This window comes from Silene latifolia, chromosome Y, assembly GCF_048544455.1.
Source record: "Silene latifolia isolate original U9 population chromosome Y, ASM4854445v1, whole genome shotgun sequence".
NCBI lineage: Eukaryota > Viridiplantae > Streptophyta > Magnoliopsida > Caryophyllales > Caryophyllaceae > Silene > Silene latifolia.
This window is the reverse complement of record NC_133538.1, coordinates 288044788-288069858: the sequence shown is the minus strand read 5'-3', so window position 1 is coordinate 288069858 and position 25071 is coordinate 288044788. Positions and strand designations below refer to the sequence as shown.

Genomic DNA, 25071 nt, shown 5'->3' with positions numbered 1-25071 from the left:
ACGTATTTCTATGCTGTTATCGTAGTTTTATGCTACGAAATGCCCCGAATATGCTACTTTGGTTTGTTTTGTCTTACTTGTAGGAATGGACCAGAAAGTAGTGAAATCAAGTCTTTTACCGTCCGTTTTGCATGCATTTAAAGGAAGAGTGAATTTGGAGCGGAAATGTAGCTGTCTCAGGATGCGTGAAGCCGTTTTAGGAGCTAAAAAGACAAGTCAAAGCTGAACTAACGAAATTCTGAGCTGCTTTTGGATGGTTGAAGACCTCGATCGAGTACTTTCTATGGTCGATCGAATAGTGTCTATTTAGGGTTTACTCGATCGAGTAGTAATTTTACTCGGTCGATTGGTTTGAGCTTCATTTTGCTCGATCGAGCAGTTTTAAAGGGCTCGATCGAGTGGTTTCTATTGGGCTCGGGCGTTTTTAGCTTTAATTCGTCATTAGGTCAAATAAAATTCCTATTTCTTATAAATAAGAAGGAGGGACGTCATTTAGAACTCTCTTCTCCTCTTCTGACTTCTTGGACTGCGTTCCTTCATACTTTACTCTACTCTTTTCTCTGTAAACTGCTCTCCTCTCTTTCTCTGGACTATTATCTCTGTAATCTCTCCTTTTCCCTTTTTTCTTTATTTAATGTTTATTATTTCCCTTACTTCTGTTTTTGCTCTTTTCGTCATTATGTCTAGCTAATTCTCCCTGCTAGGATTAAGGGATTCGATGAATGAATGTTAATTGCCAATTAGGTTTACAGATCATCTATTGTGGTTGTGTTTATGTTGTTAATCGCTATAATTAATTGTTTCTGTCTAATTGAGTCGACGCAATTAGTCATTTTATCGTAGTAAACCTTGACCTGGACCGGAAGGTTGGAAAGAGTGAGACTCGTAGCGAACATTTGGGCACCGTAGTCAGGGCAGAAGTTAAGCTATTTGTGCTTTAGGGCGAATTGAGACCGGACGGAGATATACGTTGCCCCTTAGACCGACACATCGACTAATCTGTGACCTTAACCGCAATTAATTGACGTTCATTGATGACCCGAAATCCTAGTTCCCTCTCTCTTCTTTGTTAATTTCTCTTATTCCCTTTTCTCTTGCCTTAATCTCGTTAGTTTAGTCAAAACAATCAAACCCCTATCTTGTGACCGTACATAGACCGAATAGACAAGTAGATAGTGACCGCCTCCCTGTGGAGATCGACCCTACTTACTGCTAGCTTATGTTAGTGTAACTAGGTATTTTATTTTTGGTACCTGACGACGGTATCAAGATTCATTTTGAATTTCGACAAACTTTTCATGAAGTATCCTAATCTCCCTTTTGTAGGCATCTATGTTAACTTTAAGACACTCATTCTCATTTGTTAGGTTAGTGACAAGTTCATTTGAGGTTTTCTTAGTACTGTCAGAAGAAACAATCTGAGACATTATTGCTTTAAGTTCCGCTATCTCATCAACTAAGTCATCAATGACACCTTTAAACATAGATTGTTCTTTTAGAAGTTCATCACGTTCCTTGGTTATCATAGACATTTGCATAACCAGGGTGGTGTTGATATTCTCAAGATTAGAAAAATCATTGAGAGTTGACTTAAGACACTCTAGTTCTTTGGACAATTATTTGTTTAACTTCTTTACTCTTTTAACTTCTTCATATGCTTCAAAAGTAACGGTGACAGTGTCTGATGCTTTACGTTCATTTTTGAGGTGAAAATTTTCTTGAGCAATTTCTTCTATCTCATCTTGCATGACATCTAACTTTTCAGTTTGTGAACGACACTTATCAAAGAGTTTGTCAAGAATCTTATATAATTTCTCTTTGGAGTAAGTCCTAACTTGGCTTTTAGATGTTTTACCTCATTGTCGGAATCCGAGTCGGAATCATCGGGATGCGCCATAAGACATCTAAGATGTTCAATTTTAGGGGATTTAGAGACTTTGTTTTTGAGATGATGTGTAAGACACATTTTTCCCTCTAGTTCCTCATCGATGGGTTCATCGTCCTTGGAGTCGGACATTCCCCAAATGGCGGACATGACCTTATGCTTGTATTCCTTCTTAGCTTTTTCACTGCTTATCCTTTGATTTGATTTCCTCCCACGTTGGACATTCTTTGATTGGGTGAGTTTTATCACTACATTTGAAGCATCTAATAGTGGAAGTGGATCGTTTCTTAGGAAATCGTTTTTCGAGTAATTATTATTGAACATTCTATTTCCTTGGCCATTTACCATTCCCACTATGTTTCTTGAGAACATGGCAAATTCATCTTCCTCTTCGTCCTCCTCATCACTTGGAGTGGGCATTAGAGGTAGACTCTTTCCGTTTGAAGATTCACTAGAATTATTCTCGAGATTAAACTCATGAGCCATTAGTGATCCAATTAGTTCATGAAGAGTTAAGATGGATAGGTCACGGGCTTCCTCAATGGCGGTGAGCTTAGGTTGCCACTTGGGAGTAAGACTACAAAGAATTTTTCGAACAATTTCCTCGGACTCGAAATCTCTTCCCAGACCTTTTAGTTCATTAATAATAGTGGATTTTGTATATAACCCCCTTTTATGTATCGTTTTTTACAAATAACCCCCTTTTAAGTTCATTTTTACAAATAACCCCCTTAAATATCACGTAATCCTAAAAATTACCCCCAATATTACTTTCGCTAACGATTTTTATAAAACCCGATCTATATACGATATTACCACTCAAACTCATGTAAAATACCTAAACTACCCTTACCTTACTCTTAACACTACCCACTAACAAACACACCATTCATTCTCTCATCTCACTTAATCGCAAATCCCGAAATTAGAAAATAAACACCAAATTAACTCTCATTTTTACAGTCTATGCGAATAACCATACACCTCAAATCAATCCATTAAACCCTAATTTCAACACTCTTTTCGCACTAAACACAAGGGGAGATGACCAGTAGAGGAGCGAGCAATTTTTGAAGACACGGTTTGCTTGTAGAGTTGTAGCTCACAATCCACGACCTCCGCATATTCAAGCATCCCCATCTATAGAATCGCATATTTGAATAATCGAAGCTTGAGTCGAGTTGAGAAGGAAGGAACTATTGAAATTGAATCCCAGAAAATTTGGATGTCATCAATAGAGATGGAGCAATAAGAAAGGGGAAAGATGGGAGCAATGATGTGGTCAGACTCGCTCAAAATCGCGTCCACGTCCATCGGGATCACCAACAACTTCCGCCTTATCGTCTGACTCGCTCAAACTCGGTCGCCATCATTAGCAATTATGCAGATTATGTTTGTACTTGGGTTTTGGTTAATTAATTGCGTTTGTAAATTGAGAACTCCGGGTGGGGTGTGACTACCGTGCATCGCTCATGTAACTTCAGATTTTGCAATTAATTGGGATGTGAAGATAATTGTGTGTTTGATTTTAGAGTACTGATTTGGTTATATTCAGAATGTTTTTTGCCCATTATTTGCGTTTTTGATTATAATTGGTAAGGGTGGTTAGTGTTATGAGTAGGCAAGGGTAAGGGTAGTTTAGGTATAATACATAAGTTTGAGTTGTAATATCGTATATAGATCGGGTTTTATAAAAATTGTTAGCGTAATCTAACATTGGGAGTAATTTTTAGGATTAAGTGATATTTAAGGGGGTTATTTGTAAAAATGAACTTAAAAGGGGGTTATTTGTAAAAAACGGTACAGAAAAGGGGGTTATATACAAAATTCTCTTAATAATACAAGAAAAGTGAAATAAAAAGCTATTTATAGATTCGTCCTTTGACATACGAAACATCTCATATTGTTGCATGAGAAGATCAATATGGTGTTTTTTAACTTGAGACATCCCTTCATAAGCAAGTACAAGGGAGTCCAAAATTATTTTAGCCGTAAGACATCCGGAAATTCGACTCATTTTCGCCTCACCTACACATCGTTGAAGAACCGACATTGCTTTCGAGTTTTTCTCGGCCAACTTGAAGTCATTTTCATTGTAATCCTTCTCGGCCTTGACTTTAGAAAAACCCGTCAAGATGTCGCTTTCGAGTGTTTTGAGGAATCCATATCCCAACAATCAAACTCTAAGGCGATTAGCCTCGATCAAGAGTACGAGGCTCTGATACCAATTGAAGAGTTTAGTATTCCAAGTACCTAAGAGGGGGAGGGGGTGAATTAGGTACTATTTAAAAAAAAATTCAACTTAATCTTTATTGTTTTAAAGTAAGTTGATTCCTGTCATCAATCTGGATAAGGTGGTGGAAGATGATGTTGACTCGGAGGTTGAAGAGGCTTCTACTGCTGAGGAGACAGGGTGGACTACAGTTACTGGTAAGCATCGTACATGCCCTCCTAGTCCTAAGTCTAAAGAGCTTATTCAGCTTTCTATGGAAGATATCCAACCGGAACTTGATTATTGGTCCACTGCTGTTATATGTTATGTTCTGGGAGGGAACCCACCCTGGGCTAAGATGTCAGGTTTCATTAATAATATTTGGGGAAAATATAAATTTGACAAAATCTCTTTTCTCCCTAATGGTGCTTTCCTTGTTCATTTTCCCACTATGGAATGTAAAGACTTGGTCTTGAAGCAGGGTTTTCCTATGTTTGAAAACAAACCCCTTGTTGTCAAACCTTGGACTGCTAATGCTTCTATGGCTAAAGAGCCCGTTAAAGCTGTCCCTGTGTGGATTCGCCTGTATGGGTTAGGACTTAAGTTCTGGGGAGTGAAATGTTTGGAAAAGCTTGCATCTTTAGTTGGACACTATATGAGACTTGATGAAGCTACTCTGGATAAGACTCGAATTGGATATGCCAGAATTATGGTAGAGGTCAATGTTGGACTGGAATTCCCTGATAAGATTCACTTCAAGGATAAAATGGTAATGAAGTATGTGTGTCTGTAGAGTATGAATGGAAGCCTGTGGTGTGTGGAGCTTGTAGAGGAGTTGGGCATTCTAAGGAGGAATGTAGGAAGAAGGCTGCTGCTCCCAAGACAATTCAGGTCTAGAGGCCAATAGCTAAACCTGCTACCAAAGCCAACCCACCACCACCTGGTTCCTCTAAACCTACCAGTGAGTCTTCTCCTAAAGAGACACCATTTGGAGGTCCAACAATTCATAGCTCATTTATGCTTCCAATTTCTACTAGTCCTATTATACAGATTTCTAGGCAGGAACATGTGGTATCATCACACCTTAGCCCTGGGAAATCGTACTTAGAGGTTGTTTCACCTTCAAAAGACAAGGGCAAGAGTGTGATAGTTGAATCAGAGGGGAGTGATAGTGAACATACTAATGGTAATGGATAATATAGGATTTTGGAATGTTAGAGGAATAAATAACCCAAATAAGCAATTAGATGTTAGGAGATTTCTTTATCAGAATAAGATTGCCTTATTTGGTTTAGTTGAGACTAAAATTAAAGCTGCTGATTTCCTTTATGTTCTGCATAATTTAGGACATCAATGGGAAGGTGTCAATAATAATATTCATCATCTTGGGGGTCGTGTTTGGATTATTTGGATACCACAGATTTTCAATGTTCAATTTCTTTCTAGCTCTGATCAGCATATCTCTGTGGATGTCACTGAGATTGGTTCTGGGGATAGCTTTACTTATACTGTGGTGTATGGCTCCAATTCTGATATTGAAAGACAAAGGCTTTGGAATCAGCTCAATCATACTAAAGATCATACTGACAAGGCTTGTTGTCTTTGTGGTGACTTTAATTCCCTGCTTAATTTTAATGAAAGATTGGGAAGTGAGGTTCTTTGGTCTGAGATTAGAGATTTTAGGCAATGTGTGGAGTATTGTGGGATGACTAATATTCAAGCTCATGGCTCATACTTCACCTGGAACAACAAGCACACTCCTTCTTCTCGTTTTTTCTAGAATTGACAGATGTCTCATCAACATAGAATGGACTTACCTCCATCCTGCTAGTACTGCTTTTTTCATGAATGAAGTATATTTGACCACTGCCCCTGCATTTGTCAACGTAGACCTTCTGAGATTACTAGAAGGCCCTCTTTTAAATACTTCAACATGTGGAGTTTGGACCCTTCCTTCACAATATCATTAGCCAGGAATGGGGGAAGTCTATTGCAGGGGTCAAAATGTTCCAAGTTGTTTCAAAACTCAAAGCTTTAAAGCAGCCTCTGAAAAACTTGAACAAAAACAAATTTTCTGACATTGAAAAGAGTACTGAGATTGCAAAACTCCTGCTTGATGACCTTCAATCTCAGATGCACTCTAACCCTCATGACCAACAAATCCTTGCTGCTGAGCGAGAAGCTGTTGCTTCATATAGACATCTGAGTCAAGCTTCTGCTAGTTTCTTACATCAGAAAGCTAAAGTGGAATGGAATCTGGGGGGTGATGAGAATTCAAGGTTCTTTCATAGTAAAATTAAAGCTAGGCAGATTCATAATAAGGTCTTCCAAATAGCTGATGCTTCTGGTATCATTCATCAGGATGCTCAAGCTATCGAGCAAGCTTCTTGGATTATTACTCTCACCTTCTGGGATCCTCTAGCCCTTCTGCAAAGGTTCATAAGCCTACTGTCAGAACTGGCACTTGCATCACTGAAGATCATATTAATACTCTTCTCTAGCCTGTTACTAATGATGAGATCAAGTGTTGCCTTTTTTCTATTCCTGCTGCTAAAAGTCCTGGCCCTGACGGTTACACAAGTCAGTTTTTTAAGGATTCATGGGATATTATTGGTGATGATGTGTGCTCTGCTGTCCAAGATTTTTTCCTCACTGGTAAGCTTCTTAAACAACTTAACACTACCAATATTACACTGATCCCTAAAGTTCCTAACCCTAAGAGTGTACTAGAATTCAGACCCATAGCCTGCTGTAACACCCTTTATAAATGCATTGCTAAGCTCCTATGCAACAGACTGGGTAAGATTATACCTGATATTGTTAACATAAGTCAAGGAGGGTTTGTGAAGGGTAGGAACATTATGGAAAATGTTCTCATCTGCCAAGACATAGTGAGATTATATAAGAGAAAGGCTGCTTCTCCTCGTTGTCTCCTCAAGATTGACTTGAAGAAAGCGTATGATAGTGTTGAATGAGATTTTTTGCATCAGATGCTTAATGCTTTAAAATTCTCTAAGAAATTCATTACTTGGATTATGGTATGTGTAACTTCTCCCTCTTATTCTTTATCATTAAATGGCAATTCTTTTGGTTTCTTCCATGGCAAGAGAGGACTCAGACAAGGGGATCCTCTATCTCCCCTGCTTTTGACCATCTGCATGAAATACTTATCCAGAATTCTTAGTGTGGTTGGGCATCAGGAAAATTTCAGATTCCACCCTATGTGTTCTCACTTGAAACTGAACCACCTACTATTTGCTGATGACTTGCTTTTGTTCTGCAAAGGTAATGACACTTCTATTATGTGGATTCTTCGAGCTTTCTCCACTTTTTCAGCTGCATCTGGCCTGCATCTTAACAAGGACAAAACTGAAATTTATTTTAATGGTGTCAGGCCTCAGATAAAGGCTGATATTCTTCAGATATCTGGTTTTAAGGAAGGAACTCTTCCCTTCAAGTATTTAGAAATTCCTATCTCTTCCAAGAAGTTAACTAAGAATGAGGGGAGGAAATTACTTGATAGGATCACTGCTAGGATTAGGTCTTGGGGGGCTAAGCATTTATCTTATGCTGGCAGACTAACCTTAGTCTCTTCTGTCCTCCATACCTTGCACTCATATTGGGCCTCTATTTTCCTTATTCCTAATTGTATCATGAATAGAATTGATAGTATTTGCATGAACTATCTTTGGGGGGGTACAGATTCCTATATGCATGCTCCTGCTGTCAATTGGGATGAATGTTGTACACCTAAAGAAGAAGGGGGATTAGGTCTTAAAAATGCCAAAGTTTGGAACATGGCCATGCTTGGAAAATATGTTTGGTGGGTTGCATCTAAGAAAGATGATTTATGGGTTAAATGGATTAACCATGTCTACTTGAAGGGTACCCACTGGACTAACTACTCTCCTCCACAAGATTGTAGTTGGTCCTGGAAAAAAATTGCTCATATCATGGCTAAGATGAAGAATGCGTACACCTCTGATCTATGGTTGGCTTCTTATGATGATTACACTATCAGAGGTGGATATAATTGGTTGAGACAGAGTACCCCTCGTATTTCCTGGTGGAAGATCAGTTGGAATGTTATGAATGTACCTAGGACATCCTTCATTTACTGGGCAGCTAACCTTGGCATATTGCTTACTAGGGATAGGCTTGCTCGTATGGGTGGAGGTCCTGATATGAATTGTTATCTCTGTCAGAATGCTACTGAAAGTCATTCTCACCTATCTTTTTATTGTCCTTTTAGCAGCCAATGTGTTTCTTTATTACAAGCAAAGCTTCAGATGAACTTCAACCCCAATGCTATTGCTCAATGGAACAGTAGAGGGAGAAGGAACAACATTCTTAGAAGAAGAATTGTCTGTGCTTGCCATGTTCATCTAACCTACCTGATATGGCAAGTGCGTAACAAAACCAGACTTTTGCAGCAGGTGATCCATCCAAAAGTGATTGCCTCTCAAGCAGTTCAAGAAGTATTGTCTAGATTTTGGGCCAGGAATTTCTCAGCTATCCCCAATTCTGATGAAGCTTGGATTAGGAGTTGTTCATTGAGTTAATTTAATTTCCTTAGTAGCCATGGGCAGGCTGTTGCCAGGGCTTATTTGTGCTTTTGGTTTTTGTCCTCAAACTTGGATGATGTATATTTTGTTGATATATATATTACTTACACTTTCCCAAAAAAAAAGTAAGTTGATTAACAGTATGAGAAACAAGTGGATATATCAAATAAATATAGTAATTAGAAGTATATCACGTTGTTAAAGAGAATTGCTAAAATCAGGAAACAACAGTTGTTCTGACTATTACTTGTTTGTCTTAGCAAATAAAGTTAAGGCTACAAACTAGAAGTAATAGTATTCAGGATTGTTGTTAAAGGAAAACGCAAATGAAGAACAAGTAAACTAATTGTAGTGGAATCAAAAGTAACGAGAGATCAACACAACGATTTTGAATTGGTTCGGCCAACGCTCTAAGGGCCTACGTCCAATCTTCTTTTTATTGATTAGTTCAGTGATCTACTCCGACTACGAAAAACCCTTACAATAAAAAGGACCAACAACCTACTCCGGTTGCGACAAGAGTTCAAAGACTACTAAGTCGAAGAACTCGACACTCTAACTTAGAATGTTTACTAGATCAAGTTTCCTCAAACTGATTCAAGAAGAATTGAGAAGGACAACTTATTTATCAAACGATTCTAGGTAAGAGAACATGATACTTAAAGCAACAGTAGAACAGACAGTTGTCACTTGAAAACTTAGAAAGATTTTGCAAATGAAAGAAATGCTTTGAGTTCTTTAAAAATAAGTTTGCAAAACATTTTGAAATTCTCGGAAAAAAGTCTTAACAAATGAAGAAGAGAAGTGCTCCTTTGGTAGAGAGGCAAACTAGGGTTTTGAGGTCAAGACTTTTGATAGAAGACAAATATAATTGACATTTCCAAGTTTGCACAAGAAGGAGCATCCTTCCAAAGGTGAAAGAAGAAAAGAGGCTTTGTAATCATCCAAAAAAATCCTTGTAAATCAGTCACAAAGTGTTTTAGCAGGATTTTCAGTGATCTAGAGCGTCCTGCCAGGGATTTATATGTAGGGTGATCTAACTCGAATAACTTGCCTGATTGGTGTAATTAAATGTAAAACAAACTAATAAATAATGACACAAGGATTTTATACGTGGAAAAACCCTGGGAATAAGGGAAAAAACCACGGGCACCAAGCCAGGAGTGATTGTTACTATGATTTTGGATAGCCTGACAGAGTATTGTTGTATCAGGCGTGACAGGCGAATATATTGCTTAAGAATACAAAGTATATGAGTAAAAGTGATGGTATCTCCGATAATCCTTCTTGTCTTCCCCCACTTTCTATTTATAGGTGGTTGCTTTCAATCCCTTTGTGCCGTTTAGGTTTTCCTGGTAAATAGGGAATGTCCCCTATTTACCCGGAGATGGTTGCTTCTTTCTTAGCCGTTGCTTTGACTGCTCCCTACATTTTTGCCTTCTGGAATTGGTCTTCCTTTTTTGTAGGGAACATATGAGACTGCTTGTTTGTTGCCTGCAATGGCCTGGTGCTTTATCTTTTAAATCAGTCTTTGGTTATTTCTCGCTTTGTCTTTAATCAACTCCTGCTAATGCCTCACAATCTTGGAGAAATGCATGGTTTTAGATCTCTAGAGCCTGGAAGTTGTCTTTGGCTGTTGCCTGGCCTATATCAGGTCAGGCAGGATAATTTAGGGCCCAACACAAAGCAAAGTTGACAATCAAATGAAAACATTTTAGAAAATCAATTTTGAAAAGAAACAAGTTTTACTTTCCAAAAGCCATGATAAAATGATTTGCCAATTTGAGTAAAGCCCTTTTAAAAGATGCCTTTGGGATATTCTTTTCTTCATAAAAAACCTTTCATTATATATCAAAATATCAAAAATGGAAACTTCTCAAATAGAAGTCGGTATTTGAAAGGTTGAGTATTTTGAAACCAAAGACTCTTACTTCTTCAAGTGACACGAACTTGAGCAACAGTCTTGCTTACTATTGTACCAATAAACAGACCGTTACTTATGATCGTTGCTTAGTACCATACTCCTTTACCCTTACATTAGTTACTCTATTACAACACAAGTCTTGGGTAGCTTTCATCAACACTTCACCTTGAACATTGATTAATTCTTGATTAGGGAGGTGGACTTAATCCTGAAATAGAACACTTTGAAACACTATTAAAATGGGCATGTCATCATCAATAATTAGGTTCTAACAGTTTCCTCAGTTGGCTGATTTTCAGGAATGGGTTGAATGTCAAGGAAAGATTATATCAACATGGTGTGTGCATGGATGATAGATGCTGTATTTGTCAAAATGCTGCTGAGACTGTGGTTCATCTATTTCAGCAGTGCATGTATGTGAAACTCTTCATGCAGGGTATCTTATCTTGTCTTCACCTAGCTGTGCCCACAGGCAATCCAGTCATATGTGTAGGCAGGAAGAAATGGTCTCGACTTAAGAAGAATATATGTTTGTGTGCTGTAAATCTGTAATGGCAGTGCAATATTCACTGTGGCCACAAAGGAATGAAGCCACATTGGTGTGTTACTTATGTCGTCCAGACATACTGATCAAGCAAATATACCCCATTAGTTTACCAATGACAATCACTGTCGTTTCAGCAAGAATATTTTCGGGACCTGTTGCTCTTCGTGCGATATGTATTACCTGTATTATGAGAGTAATTCTACCGTACTCCTCACACACAAATCATTATAATATTCCACTTGGGTGGATTGTGTTTGTGTGTGAAGAGTACCTTCTACGGAAGGACGGTATAATTTTTGGTATTATGAATAATTGCTTAGGCTGGAGTTGTATTATTTTTTACATAAACCTAAATTATAAAGAGCATTGGATATTATAAAATATTTGTCTTAATAAGCATTAGTGCACAAAATGATCAAGGAACCATCTCAACCAAAAGTTTAAGCCGATGGTTGGAGCCCCAAAATCGATTTTATACTCTAACATTTCCGGACGATGCACAAGACACTTAATACTGTCCTTCATAATATCTTAGTTATATCAACACTTGAGCTTCCTTCATAATATCTTAGTTATATCAAGTATCAACACTGTGAGAATGGTTTAATAGAGGGAGTATGTGTCGACTTAAAGTCAATGGAGACATTCGAAACATGTCTCGGACAATTTGTTATTCCTTTTTTTTCCCGTAAATTGTCCAAGGGGCAAATATGCGTGAAGTTGTCCAAGGTCCCTCGTCCATTGCATTCGAACTGTCCAACTAAATAAATACTCGTAGTTATAGACGTATGTAGTTATAGATGTATAGTCAATGCATTTTAAAAAGGGTTTTTTTGTCAAACACAACCTTTAAAAAAAAAATTCTTCCAAGCATCACCTTTAAAAAAAAAAGTTTGTAAAACAGAACCTTTAATAAATTTTTTGTTGTCAAACACGACTTTTTGGCCGAAGAACTTAACATTTTGTAATGAGGTAACTTTCAATCGATGTTAAAGATAGCAAACGATGTCGGTTTGAGGGGTTTTTGGACTTGTTGGAAAGGTGAAAATACAAGCTTTCCAGAGGTTATCAATACGATGGTCAAAGGCAGTCTTATGTGGAGTCTATTGATGTGTAAAGTAAGGCTGGTCGGAGAGATTAACGGGTGGTCGGCGATTTTCAGTAGGTCTTTTAAAAATGTTATGATGCTTTGTTTGGTCTGAAAATTGGTATGTAGGTAGTGGGAGTGTAAGGTAAGCCGTAGTTGTGTTGTTTTTTGTGCTTGTTTGTTGTAAGTGTTGGTTTAAGATGAGTGAATTGACCCACAAAAAAGAAATCCTACGTTGACATTTTTTTGAATGTTTTTTACCTTCAAATTAACTCCCCTTGAACCACCACTTGTAACCAACAACCACCACAAAAAACACAACTAAGACCTACCTTGCACTCCCCGCTACCTACATAACAAATTTCAGACCAAACAAAGCATCATAACCTCTTTAAAAGACCCACTAAAAATCCCCGACCACTCGCTAATCTCTCCGACCAGCCTTACTTTACACAACAATAGGCCCCACATAAGGCCAGTTTTGACCATCGTGTTGATAACCCTATGGAAAGCTTGTATTTCCACATTTCCAACAAGTCCAAGAACACCTCAAACCGACATCGATTGCTATCCCAAACATCGATTGAAAGTTACCCCATTGCAAAATACTAAGTCCTTCAACCAAAAAGTCGTGTTTGACAACAAAAAATTTATTAAAGGTTGTGTTTTACAAACTTTTTTTTTAGAGGGGGTGTTTGGAAGAAATTTTTTTTTAAAGGTTGTGTTTGACAAAAAACCCTTTTAAAAATCGCGAAAGTGGCAATTTGCCCCTTTAACTTTGTTCAATAGTGAAATTAGGCCCTTAAGTTTCTCTCGTAGCAATCAAACCCCTTAACTCTATCAAAAAGTGAAATTCAACCTCGATTTTTATTTTTCACTTAATTCTCAACAAAAATTCATTTTATATTTACTTTATACAACTTATATAATATACATAAAAAATACTAATTTTAAATTTATTAATTTATATAAAATTATTCATTTAAAGAATAATTTTGCATTCATCTATAATAAACAAAATAAAAAAAATGATAAAATTTCATGAACTATTCTTACATTTATAAAAAAATTTCTAACAATTGTATAATTATAAGAAAATACTCGCCATTACTATTATATATTTTATAAAAGTTATAAAGTTATAAAAATTAAATTTTGTATTTGATTAATTGTATTATTAAATGAATTTTGGTGGAATTTCAGTTAATGTATTATACAAGTGGTTGTATATACAATTTATTTAATGTAGTTGAGCTTTGTTATAAAGTTATCGAGTTCTACTAACAAAATTATCAAACTAAGATACAAAGTTATTGAGCTTAACAGAATAATTATTAAGCTCAATAACTTTGTAAAATAGCTCAATAACTTCTAAAATAGCTCAACAAATTTGTGTAAGAGTTCAACAACTTTGAGGCGGTTGTAAAATGTTACTATACAACTAGTTGTAGGATAGTATTTGTGTAAAACTTAAGGGACCTAATTTCACCATTGGACAAAGTCAAGGGGACAAATTGCCACTTTCGCGTTTTAAAAATTATAAAAGGTCTTAATTACCTGTCATAAGAGTTACGGAATAAATGCCAAAAAACATAGCGCTGTTATTCCGATGTCAGAATAATATACCTTATACTCTTCAGCAAAATCAAGAAAAAACATGAAATTTTGTCAAACATCTCAATATCAACGTTTCAGAAATATAAAAGCCCAAAATTGATAATAGCTCAATGCAAAAAAAATGTCATAATACCAGATATACAAATACTCCCTCCATCCCGGTCATTTGTTTACCCTATTTTAGGATGTTTCGGTTAATTGTTATCTTTTTATTTTGGAAATGTATTTGATGAACAATTTGATCCTCCATACTCAATAGTCAATTTGCTCCACTTATCGTTTAATAATTGACCTATTCCTCTTTCCTTAATTTCTGTGCTAAAACAAAAGGTAAACAAATAATTAAGACAGAGAGAATAATAGTGTTACGGTCAATTAATGTATGAATCATTTATCAAATTGGGCACTAGAAAATATATAACCTCGTAGCTTCATACTACGGATCGCGAGATCGGAGTACATCATAACCGAATGAAAAATAGGAAAAAAAAAATTTGAAACCATGCATAACAACGGGCATTCAAGAAAACGAAACAGCATTTATCTATCTATATTATTAAAGGAAGCTTTTTTCGAGCGATATTAGAGTCTCCAACTTTCGCTAAAGACTGTACTATATTATATTAGAATTAGAATTAGAATTGGATGTATATGCATTAGGTAGTATTTGTGTGAAAATATAAGAAATAAGAAGTTGAGTCATGCTTAAACACAACCTTCATCCACCCCAAAATCTTGCCCCTAGCTTTTGATCTTTATCAAAAGTTTGTATTTGTATTGGACTAGAAAATGATCCGTTATTAGTATTTAGTAATTTGTGTTGGCATTAGATTCTATTATTATCTATTATATATATATATATATATATATATATATATATATATATAAAAGGTTTATTGATTTGATCTAGAAAATAATAGATCTATATAAAAACTTTGCGATGAATATATATTTATTGACCTTTCGATGTTCCCCATCCCTAGAAATTAATTGGGCATGACCTTAATTTTTGTTTTAATGCATCACGTTAATTTGCCGCACTGAATATACTATTAAATGGTGAAATCTTATTTTGTGTTTTTTATGATTTTCATTATATCTAATTTTGTGTTTTTTTTTTCAGATAACTGCGAGGAATAAACATCGGGACATCAATCAGTTTGCTCCATGGTATCATAACGATGTTATTGGCAATAAGCGGCCGGTAACTATTCCTTCTTAAGAACATCCTTACAGTTTTATTGACTTATGATCTACTTACATAGGTGTTATTATAATGCATGTGAAGAACTACCCGTCATTCATTATAGCGCTATATAATGATCGATTTACAATCTTACACAGTAATAAATATTTGTTGCTAATACGTAAATACGTAATGGCTTTGTCATGAATCTTACAGAGTAATAATTTTGTTGTTGGATGGTAATAATATTTGCATTGTAAGGAGTATATCACAAATTATAGAATAATAAGATCAACTATTTTATATTTAAAGAAAAAGTTATTTATTTGATGTTAATAAATATGTTGCCTTTTTACATAATAATAATACTATCATAGGTTTATACTAGGAGTATAATAATGATTAAAGTTTCGTTGAACATATTATTTCAAGAATATATATGTTTCAAATAATTGTGTCACATTCATGATATAATACGATCAACTAATAACCAATTATAACTTATAGTCTGTCTAATCACGAATCACGATTAATACAACTATTAAGAGAAGACTATTGATTTAGTTATTTGGAGTGTGGAGAGAGGTCATTTATAAGGTGAATTATTATTTGTACAACAAGTTTAATATGTTCCCATGAAGTTCCCTACTTGAATTGAATGGCGAAATGATTCGCTCTTGAAAAACAAGCACTATTCAACATCCTACATGCAAAGCGTTGAACTGTGAAATTTTCCAAGTGATACTTCTACGATTGTTCTCGGAGACTCTTAAAAGTGATTCATATTTAACAAGAATAACTAAATACACCATGTATGGTTCCCTATTTATTCCACGTAGGGCAATGAGCAAGTAATTGCCGAGACATTAAAAGTGTAATTTACAAAGGCGATGTTCTATCCTTATTAAGTCTATGCTACATAAACTACCGAGTCGGCGAGTCTATGCTAAGTTGCTAACAACAAGCTCTATCTTCGTTGACTTCGTACATGGAGAATTTATTTGGTGCCAGTATAGACCAATATTTACAAAGAAGTAGTGCGTATTTAATAAGTTCTTAAAAACAGAATTCTAATATAATATCATGAAGAGATTAATTTAGAACAACAAAATTATTTTAATCAAATGTAAATAACCAGTTCTGTCGAATGGAGACTACAAAATTTTATAATTTCATATTACCATGAAGGCATGAAATTTGACTTTCATATAAATGGACTAACACATAATTATTGCAATTTTACAAGTAGCTTTTTTTTTTTTTTTTTTTTTTTTTTTTTTAAGCTGGTAAACTAGCTCGTGAAGAAAAGTCGAACGAGCCGACATTATTTTAGGCATGTGCATCGCACACTTTCCTCATTCTCCAATGCAGGAAACCTATATGTGAGATATTCGACAAGTTTCATCATTTCATTAAGATTACTAAATTTAGTTTAGTTCAGTTAAATTCAGTTCAGTACCAAATAAGGTATTTTATAGTTTAACTTTGTTTTGTATATTCTAAGCCTATATAGAAAAATTGTGTAAAATGATATTATAAAAATCTAAAAGACTTCACATGGAGGGAGTATTATCTTACTAAAACTCTTAAGTAGCATATAGTTGTGACCATGAAAAAACATTTTGGTTACTACATTATACATGACATGACGGCAGAGCATTATACGCCCGTGCATCGCACGGGCATTAAATCTAGTCTATATTATTAAAGGAAGCTTTTTTCGAGCCATATTAGAGTCTCCAACTCTTGTGAACTACCTAATTTTATATTGAGTAGTAGATAAATAATAATTGAAATAAGATAAAGAATATTGTCCCCATTCCCCAATCAATTTTGAAACTTAATTAATATCAATAAAAAAACAAAAAAGGGTTGAAGTTGATTTCAAACTCTATAGTTCCTGTTGAGCATGGAAGACTATATATACACACATGCATATGACATTGCCGCATAATTCAAACTTTATGATTTCTTCTTGATTCTTAATTAACTAATTGGAAGCTTAGACGATAGATTGTATACATGTATATATTAATTTTGTATAGTACTCCTATCATGTAGCATGTTACGCAAATAAATATATTGTACTTACTTTTTATGCTTCAATAAGTTATTTCTGAATGACATTATAAAGCTGTCATCTTCTATATACTAATACTTTGAGTCAAAATTTCAGGTACAACGGAAGTTGAGAGCATGAGATGGTCGAATTCATGGATGAAATATCTCTATACAGGTATGGTTTAATGTCAGATGAAAAGTTTAGATGTGCTCACTCTACATCTCTCACATTCAAGTTAACCAGGCCCAAAAGTTAACTTGGCGGTTGACATTTTTTTTTTCTGACTTGAAAGTCAATGCGTACCCAAACTTGTCGTAAAGGTAGCTTTGTCATTTTTTGACGTCACCCTATCATTTTTTTAGACTTGGCGGATGACACATTTTTTGTTTGACTTGAAAATCAAGGCGTACCCAAACTTATCATAAAGGCAGCTTTATAATTTTTTGTCATCATCCTATCATTTTCTGATTTGGCGGATGACATATTACCCCCAATATATTTGCATTTATTTCCATAACCAACCGCATGGTAGGATAAATTACAATTTTAAATAGTAATTTATGGGTCGAATGGTACAAGCCGTATATTTAGTTAGACTTGAAATTTACGGTAACACCCGGGATAATATTAGGAAACGCAAATTTTATCAAGAGGTTTCCTTATCTCCTTGGTTTCTATATTCCTTAGGCAACAAGGCTGTTTAGAAGTAGGGTTTGAGACTACCCATGCCTATATAAACTTCGCAGCCTTGAACAACGCCACCTACATCTTGTGTTTTCATCTTCATCCTAGACTGCAGGTAACTTTTTTTTGTCTTTTCCTTTGTGTTGCTTCAGTTTAGCCAAGTACGCACAATTTTCAGTCTTTTGATTTTACAATATATTGACGATATTCTCGACCAAATTCTTTAACGCAGACAATTATTTCTTGTATCCACTTTGAATGTTTCAGGCGATTAAACAGGCTGAGATCAAGAACATCATTTATCTGGGCTTTCGATTTTGCGGCGGTCCGAACTAAACAACCAAGGTATCTTCATGTCGCTCTGTTCATCTTTCAATTCGACAATATGCTCTTGTAAATATTCAAAAAGAAGTGTAGCTTACCCATCCTTCAAGCTCTCCTAGGGAACAACCTGACTGGATCTTGGTTGGGTTCTTCTTATGTTTGCGAAACGCTACACACACACACACACACCCTGATTTCATGAAAAATAGAGTGCGCAGACAGCCCCTGTGGTCGACGAATTTTACATCATAGAGAATGATATTTGACCCTAAAGCTTTCCATATTCACAAAATTTGTGTAGTCCCACGAGTCCAAAACATCGAATAACTCGGATTTTCGTCATCGTTTGACCCCCAACGACCTCACCAAGACCGTCACAAACAAGAAAAACATGCTGAATGTTTCTTCTATGATCCATAATTTGCCGAATATCGTATCTATATACTTGACACTATACCATGAATTAATAGATTCTACAGACTTTGATTTTATCTCTGCCTTTAGCCATTCATATATGAACACGATTTTACCATGGTAAGGCGGCCTGACTTGTGACTTATCGAACGCTCTGACCATAGTATTAATTTCAAACTTGACCTCATCGCCGATTGGCTGAATTGACTCATCTGAGAGTTACTTCGCTGATGCTTGCCACTTTTTTTTTTCAAAAAAAATTGAATGCAGCCAAGTATTTTCTTCATGTTCCCGAACTTTGTAGCCTAACGAATATCGAAAGTCAGGCATGAACTTCTTTGATTTCGGGTATATATGATGTTAAGTCTTTGTCTTTTGTTCTCGTTTCAATGCCATCAAACACCGACGCGCCCCTGGTTTCTCGCATTCGTTCAACATTTTAGCATACAACAAGTAAGTCATCTTTCTCGTTTACCCGAAATCTCGACTTCGTTCAGCAGTTTAACGCATCCGGTCAGCAGTTTAGGCGTAGAACGAATTATATTCTTTCTTGTGTTAAATTTCAATATTACCATTGTAATATAAGAGCACTCATAAATTTGTCATCTCTTCTAATACACAACAAGGTTTGCTTGTGTGTCCGATAATGAATTCTGAATTCATAATGCTCATTAAAGTGGTAATCTAGTTGCAGGGAACATCTGAATAGCTTTGTAGTTAATGTGGTAATCTAGTTGCAGGGATACCACACCATGTCAATTAGACAAATTAAATACTAGTCATTGACTTCTGCGGCTTTTTCATTTGCTATCTATTTGCTACTTTTGTACAGCAGATCCGATCATTTCATTTAGATCACTTAGAAAGTCTTTGCAAGGTAGTATTCACGCCTCCTTTATTTCTTCTTTTCTTTGAGCCTTATATTCACGTACTATTTCAACGTAATAGGGATATCTTGTCTTGCCCTCTCTTGCTTGCATGTTTCTTTATTGGTAGTATTGCGTGCAGGTTATGTTGTTACTTTATAGCTTATCAAACCTGTGTGGATTTACTCCGGTCGGATCATTTCGGCTCTCTTCGGAGTTGTCATGCGATGTACCCGATCCGTCGACCCCATGATGATTTGAAGTTATTTCAGTTGGATCATTTCGACTCTCCTTCGAGCTATCACTACACGCAACGTATCCAATTCATCGACCACATGAAGATGTGGAGGTTACTCCGGTCGGATCATTTCGATTCTCCTTTGGAGTTATCATGCAATGTACTTGATTCGTCGACCGCTTGAAGATGTGGAAATTACTACGGTTGGATCATTTCGATTCTCCTTTGGAGTATCATGTAATGTACCTGATTCGTGGACTGCGAGAGCAAAAGACCGCAAGCTACTCCGAGTCAGATCATTTCGACTCTCTTAGGAGATGTCATGCATTGTACCTGACTCGTCGACAGGAAGAACAAGACGGCGAGCTACTCTCCTAGGAGATGTCATGCAGTGTACCTGACTTGTCGACTCCAAGAGGCTACGCAATGAATCAAGTCAACATAATTCAAAGATTGAAGGTGTTTGTTTGGAGGTGTGGCTGCACTTGAGCTACATGTTCACCCAAGCTGCCTACGTACCTGCAAAGCACGAAGTGTACTTCACAAGATCAAGCCAACGTAGTTCATAAAGAGGAATGATGTTTGTTTGGAAGTGTGGCTGCACTTGAGCTACATGTTCACCCAAGCTGCTTACGTACCTGTAAAGCACGAAGTATTTTACAAGATCAAGCCGACGTAGTTCATAAAGAGATGGAATGTTTTTTTTATTTTTTTTTTATTTTTTTTTTGCAGTTTAACCTCTTGCCTAGGAGCTTTGGTGTGCAGTTTACGCTCTTGCTCAGGAGCCTTCATTGTTGAGCCTCAAGAATAGTAGCGCTTCAAGAATTTTCCGTTGATTAGACCGACACGCACACCGTCTTCATCAACAATCATATAAGCACCATTTGTGTAGACTTCTTGCACCACGTAGGGGCCATCCAACTTAGAGGTGAACTTGCCAACTGGCTTGTGAGAGGTGATGATTGGTCTTCGTACTGCAAGGACGAGGTCTCCTACTTGGAAAGAACGAGGGCACAACTTTTTGTTGAATGCGCGTGACAACCTTGCTTGATAGCACTGGAGCTTTTGTTGAGCCTTTAATCTCTTTTCATCGAGAGCTTCCAACTCTGCTAATCGCAATCTGTCATTTTCGTCATCCGTGAGTCCTTCTTGAATAGCGATGCGCAAGGAAGGGATCTGTAGCTCTAATGGCAACACGGCCTCTACTCCATACACCAACGCATACGGGGTTGCCTGAGTAAGTGTTTTGTATATGGTACGATATGCCCACAATGTTTCACCAATCCTTTCATGCCAGTCTCGCTTCGATTTTGCTACTACTTTTCTCAACAAATTGCAAAGGGTCTTGTTAAAGGTTTCAGCCAAACCATTTGCAGAAGCATTGTACATGGATGACTTGTACTGTTTGAACTTGAATTTTTCTCCCAGACTTGTCATCAAATGGTTGAAGAATTGTTTCCCATTGTCAGCTGTGATACGCTGAGGTACACCATATCTGTAGATGATTTGGGTTCGAATGAAGTCCACAACATTTTCTTTCTTCACTTCCCGTAGTGTGATGGCTTCTGCCCATTTTGAGAAGTAGTCAGTGGCGGCGAGTATATACTCGTGTCCATTTGAGGCCTTTGGAGTAAGAGGTCCCACAACATCAAGTCCCCAAGCTTCAAAGGGCCATGAAGAAACAGTGGGGTGCAACGGTTCTGGCGGTTGGTGTATGAAGTTTGCGTAGAACTGACAAGGTTCACATTTTTTTCGCGAAGTCCATACAATGTTGCACTATGGTTGGCCAGTAATACCCCATTCTCTTTACACGATGATGAAGTTTAGGCCCAGATTGATGAGCACCACAAATGTCAGAATGAGCTTCATGCATTGCTTCAGTAGCTTCGTCCTTGCTTAGACACCTCAACCATTGCCCTGAGAAAGAACGTCTGTAGAGTGTCCCTTTATAGTAAATGAACTTTGGAGCCCGTCGACGTATTTCTACCTTGTGTCTGGGATCATCGGGTAGTTTTTGGTGGTCCAAGAAATCAATGATAAGTTGACGCCAGTCATCTTAATTAACTGTGTAGACGCATATCATGTTGGTTGTATCTACATTTTCTTCTCCGAGCAATGATACTACCCAACGATTGCAGACTGTGACTTGCATAGACTCTTCTGCCCCTAGTGCCAAAGTGGCTGCAAGATTAGCAAGCGCGTCAGCCAACTTATTGGCACTCCTTGGCACATGAGCAACATGGATGTCCTCAAGTTGATTCAACATTTGTAATGCCCGTTGATGGTAGGGAATCAAGTATTCCTTTTTCACTTCATATTCACCAAGTACTTGGTTGACCACCAGCTTCGAGTCGCCGTAGATGTCCATATCTCTAACACCTATTTCGATCGCCATTTGGAGGACGAGTATGAGAGCTTGGTATTCTGCCATATTATTTGAGCACAACTGAGCGAGCGTAAAGGAGTATGGCATGAGATGATTTGGTGGAGTTACGAATACAACTCCGGCTCCAGCTCCGTCTTTCCGCGCAGCACCGTCAAAGTACATCTGCCATGGAGGTAGAACGTCCACGTAGAAGATTTCTTCTCCTGGGAGGTCATCGATAGCTTGACCTTTCACAGTCTTTTGAGGCACGAACACCAAGTCATATTGCTTAAGTAACATTTCCCATTTCGCAAGTCTTCTAGACAAGACTGGTCTTGAGAGTATATACTTGATTGGATCAGCTTTTGAGACCACATGTATGGTATGCGCCTGCATGTAGTGTCTCAACTTCTGGATGGCGAACACCAAAGCAAGACATATCTTCTCTATGGGCGCGTAATTCAACTCAGCTCCAACTAAGGTATGACCCAAGTAGTAGAGTGCTCTCTCCTTGCGGTCTTCAATTTCTTGAGCATACATTGCCCCCAGTGAGCGTTCTTGTGCTGCAATGTAGAGGACAAGTGGCCTTCCTGGAATTGGTGCCCCCAGCACTGGCGCGCTGGCCAAGTACTTCTTGATGCTATCAAAAGCATTTTTGCGTTTTTCATCCCATTGAAATGGAGCATCCTTTTTCATGAGATGGGTGAACGGCTGGCAAGGCCCGGCTAAGTTAGAGATGAACCTCCGGATGTATGCCAAACGTCCTTGCAATCCGCGTAACTCTTTCAATGTCTTTGGTTCCGGTATTTCGTTGATAGCTTTGATTTTTGTTTAGTCAATTTCAATGCCTCTATGCCTGACCACAAACCCCAAGAACTTCCCAGATGTGACACCAAATGCACACTTGAGTGGATTCATCTTGAGTTGACACTTTCTAAGTCTTTCAAAGACGGTTCGAAGGTCTTTGATATGGTCTTCTCTTTTCTTTTATTTGACCACCACGTCATCAACATAACACTCTATTGTTTTATGCAGCATATCATCAAAAATCTTTTGCATTGCGCGTTGATACGTAGCGCCAGCAATCTTTAATCCAAATGGCATGACCGTGTAGTAGAAGATTCCTTTCGGGGTTCGAAAACCTGTTGCTTCTTGATTTTCAGGTGTCGTATGTATTTGATTGTAACCAGCAGTACAATCCATGAATGAGAGGGCTTTATGACTAGTGGTTGCATCAATCATCAACTCTGTGACTGGCAAAGGGAAGTCATCCTTCGGGCATGCATGATTAAGGTCTCTGAAGTCGACACATATGCGCAATTATCCATTCTTCTTTCTGACCGGGACAATGTTTGCTATCCAGGTAGAATATTTGACTTCTCGAATGAAACCTTCTTCAATGAGTTTGTTGACTTCCTTTTCAATTTCAGGTACAAGCTCCGGCCTGAAACGACGTTGAGGTTGCTTTTTGGGACTGGTGCCTTTCTTGATTGCTAGACGATGAACTGCAATTTTTGGGGTGAGTCCAGGCATCTTCTTATAACTCCAAGAGAAGACATCCTTGTACTCGACCAACAACTTGTAGTACTCCTCTTCTTCTTCCTTAGTCAGCAGAGCACTGACATAAATTGGCCGAGGATCTTCAATAGTTCCCAAGTTGAGTTCCTTGAGTTCATCTACAGTTGATTACCCCCCGTCTTCAAGTGTTTCAGGGGCCTCGTCCGCCTCAACTTCTTCATTCTCGTCAGGTATCTCTTCTACTCTGATGTGATATGACGAAGTTGTAATTTCTAAGTCACTTGACTTCTTTGTATCACAGGGACGTGAAGATGAAGGCACAAGCTCTTCGGAATTCTTTTGCTGACCAGTAAGAACTAGAACGCGCCTCCTTGCTTTGAGTGGCTCATGTTGGATGATATCCACTACTTGCATACGCTTCATGCGAGATGGTATTGCGCTTCTCAAGTCATCGCTTACTCTTACTTCTTCTTCATTTTGTGTTGGAGAAGTTGAGAGAGGACGACCCTTACCACTATTCTTCTTGGGAGCCCCTAGTCGACTGAAGATTGTTTTTGATGGACCGCCCAAGCGTTCATGTATTGCGCCCTTCTTGTTTATGCGTAACGAAGGTGTTGACACTTTGACTTTACTTTCTCCTTGATTGCCAAGCCTAGCAAATACAGAAATATGTTTGGTTGAAGCACTTGGTCTCCCTAACCTTGTGAATATAGAAGGGCGACACTTCTCTGCAGGTGGACTTATTCGATCGAAGACTGAAGATGGATGCATCTTTTCCTCTCCTTCATTTTCTTCGACCTCTTCTACTGTGATGTGCTGAGAAGACGCAGTAGCCCCTTTTCTACGAGCACCAATCTTCACAGGCGCAGGAGACTCATATCCGAGCCCTACCCGGTCACCATGAAGCTCCCATCTTGCTTGAACACTTCATGTTGCGCTTTGTTGATACGATGCGGCTCAACTTCTATAACTTTGCCGAGAGGAGTCGGATTTGTAAAGTCATATCCAGCCTTTGCCAGTAGCTTGTAAGCATTGGAATCAAATATCCCCTTGTTTCCCTCACTTGATGATTGACTGGATGAACAGACAAAACCAGTTGGAGGAGGTCTCGCAATCTTTGTTTGGGATGAACTTGGTAGAGGTGGAACGATTTTGGCCACCCACTCTTGCTTGTTCACCTGATTTGACTTTTTGTCCTTAGGCTCTATCTTTGGTGTTAGACACTCTGCAAAAGGACTCTCTCCATCTTTGTGGCGAGACTTTGGGATGTAGCGTAGTACTGGTGGTGTAGTTTTCTGCGACGTCTCTTGCTTCTTGGGTGATGCAACAGGAGTAGCTGTTTTGCTGGCCTTGTCTACATCTTTCTTAACATCATTTTATTTAGTGGGACTTGGATCTTCATCCTCTTTGACGATGTTCTTTTCCCGCTTACCTCCTTTTCTTGTTGAAGAGATGGTGGTTGGCATGAACTCACTAGAAGTACCATTCTCTTCAAAGAATTTTGCATCAGCGAAGAAAGAGTCGACCTTAGAGAAGGGTTTGGCATCTCCGTCTATCTTCCTTTCACCACCACGATA

The 25071-nt window shown here is 37.7% G+C and overlaps 1 protein-coding gene across 1 annotated transcript; it reads right to left on the bottom strand.

Annotated features, from left to right (window-relative positions):
* Positions 1 to 21667: 21667 nt before the first annotated feature.
* LOC141630871 (uncharacterized) lies at positions 21668 to 22672 on the bottom strand. Its single transcript, XM_074443616.1, has one exon. The coding sequence runs from the start codon at positions 22670 to 22672 to the stop codon at positions 21668 to 21670; it is 1005 nt and encodes a 334-aa protein (XP_074299717.1).
* Between the last annotated feature and the right edge of the window lie 2399 nt (positions 22673 to 25071).

Bases quoted from the DNA above. Each gene is read 5' to 3' on its own strand.
- LOC141630871 (XM_074443616.1), bottom strand. From the start codon at position 22,672: ATGAAAAAGGATGCTCCATTTCAATGGGATGAAAAACGCAAAAATGCT.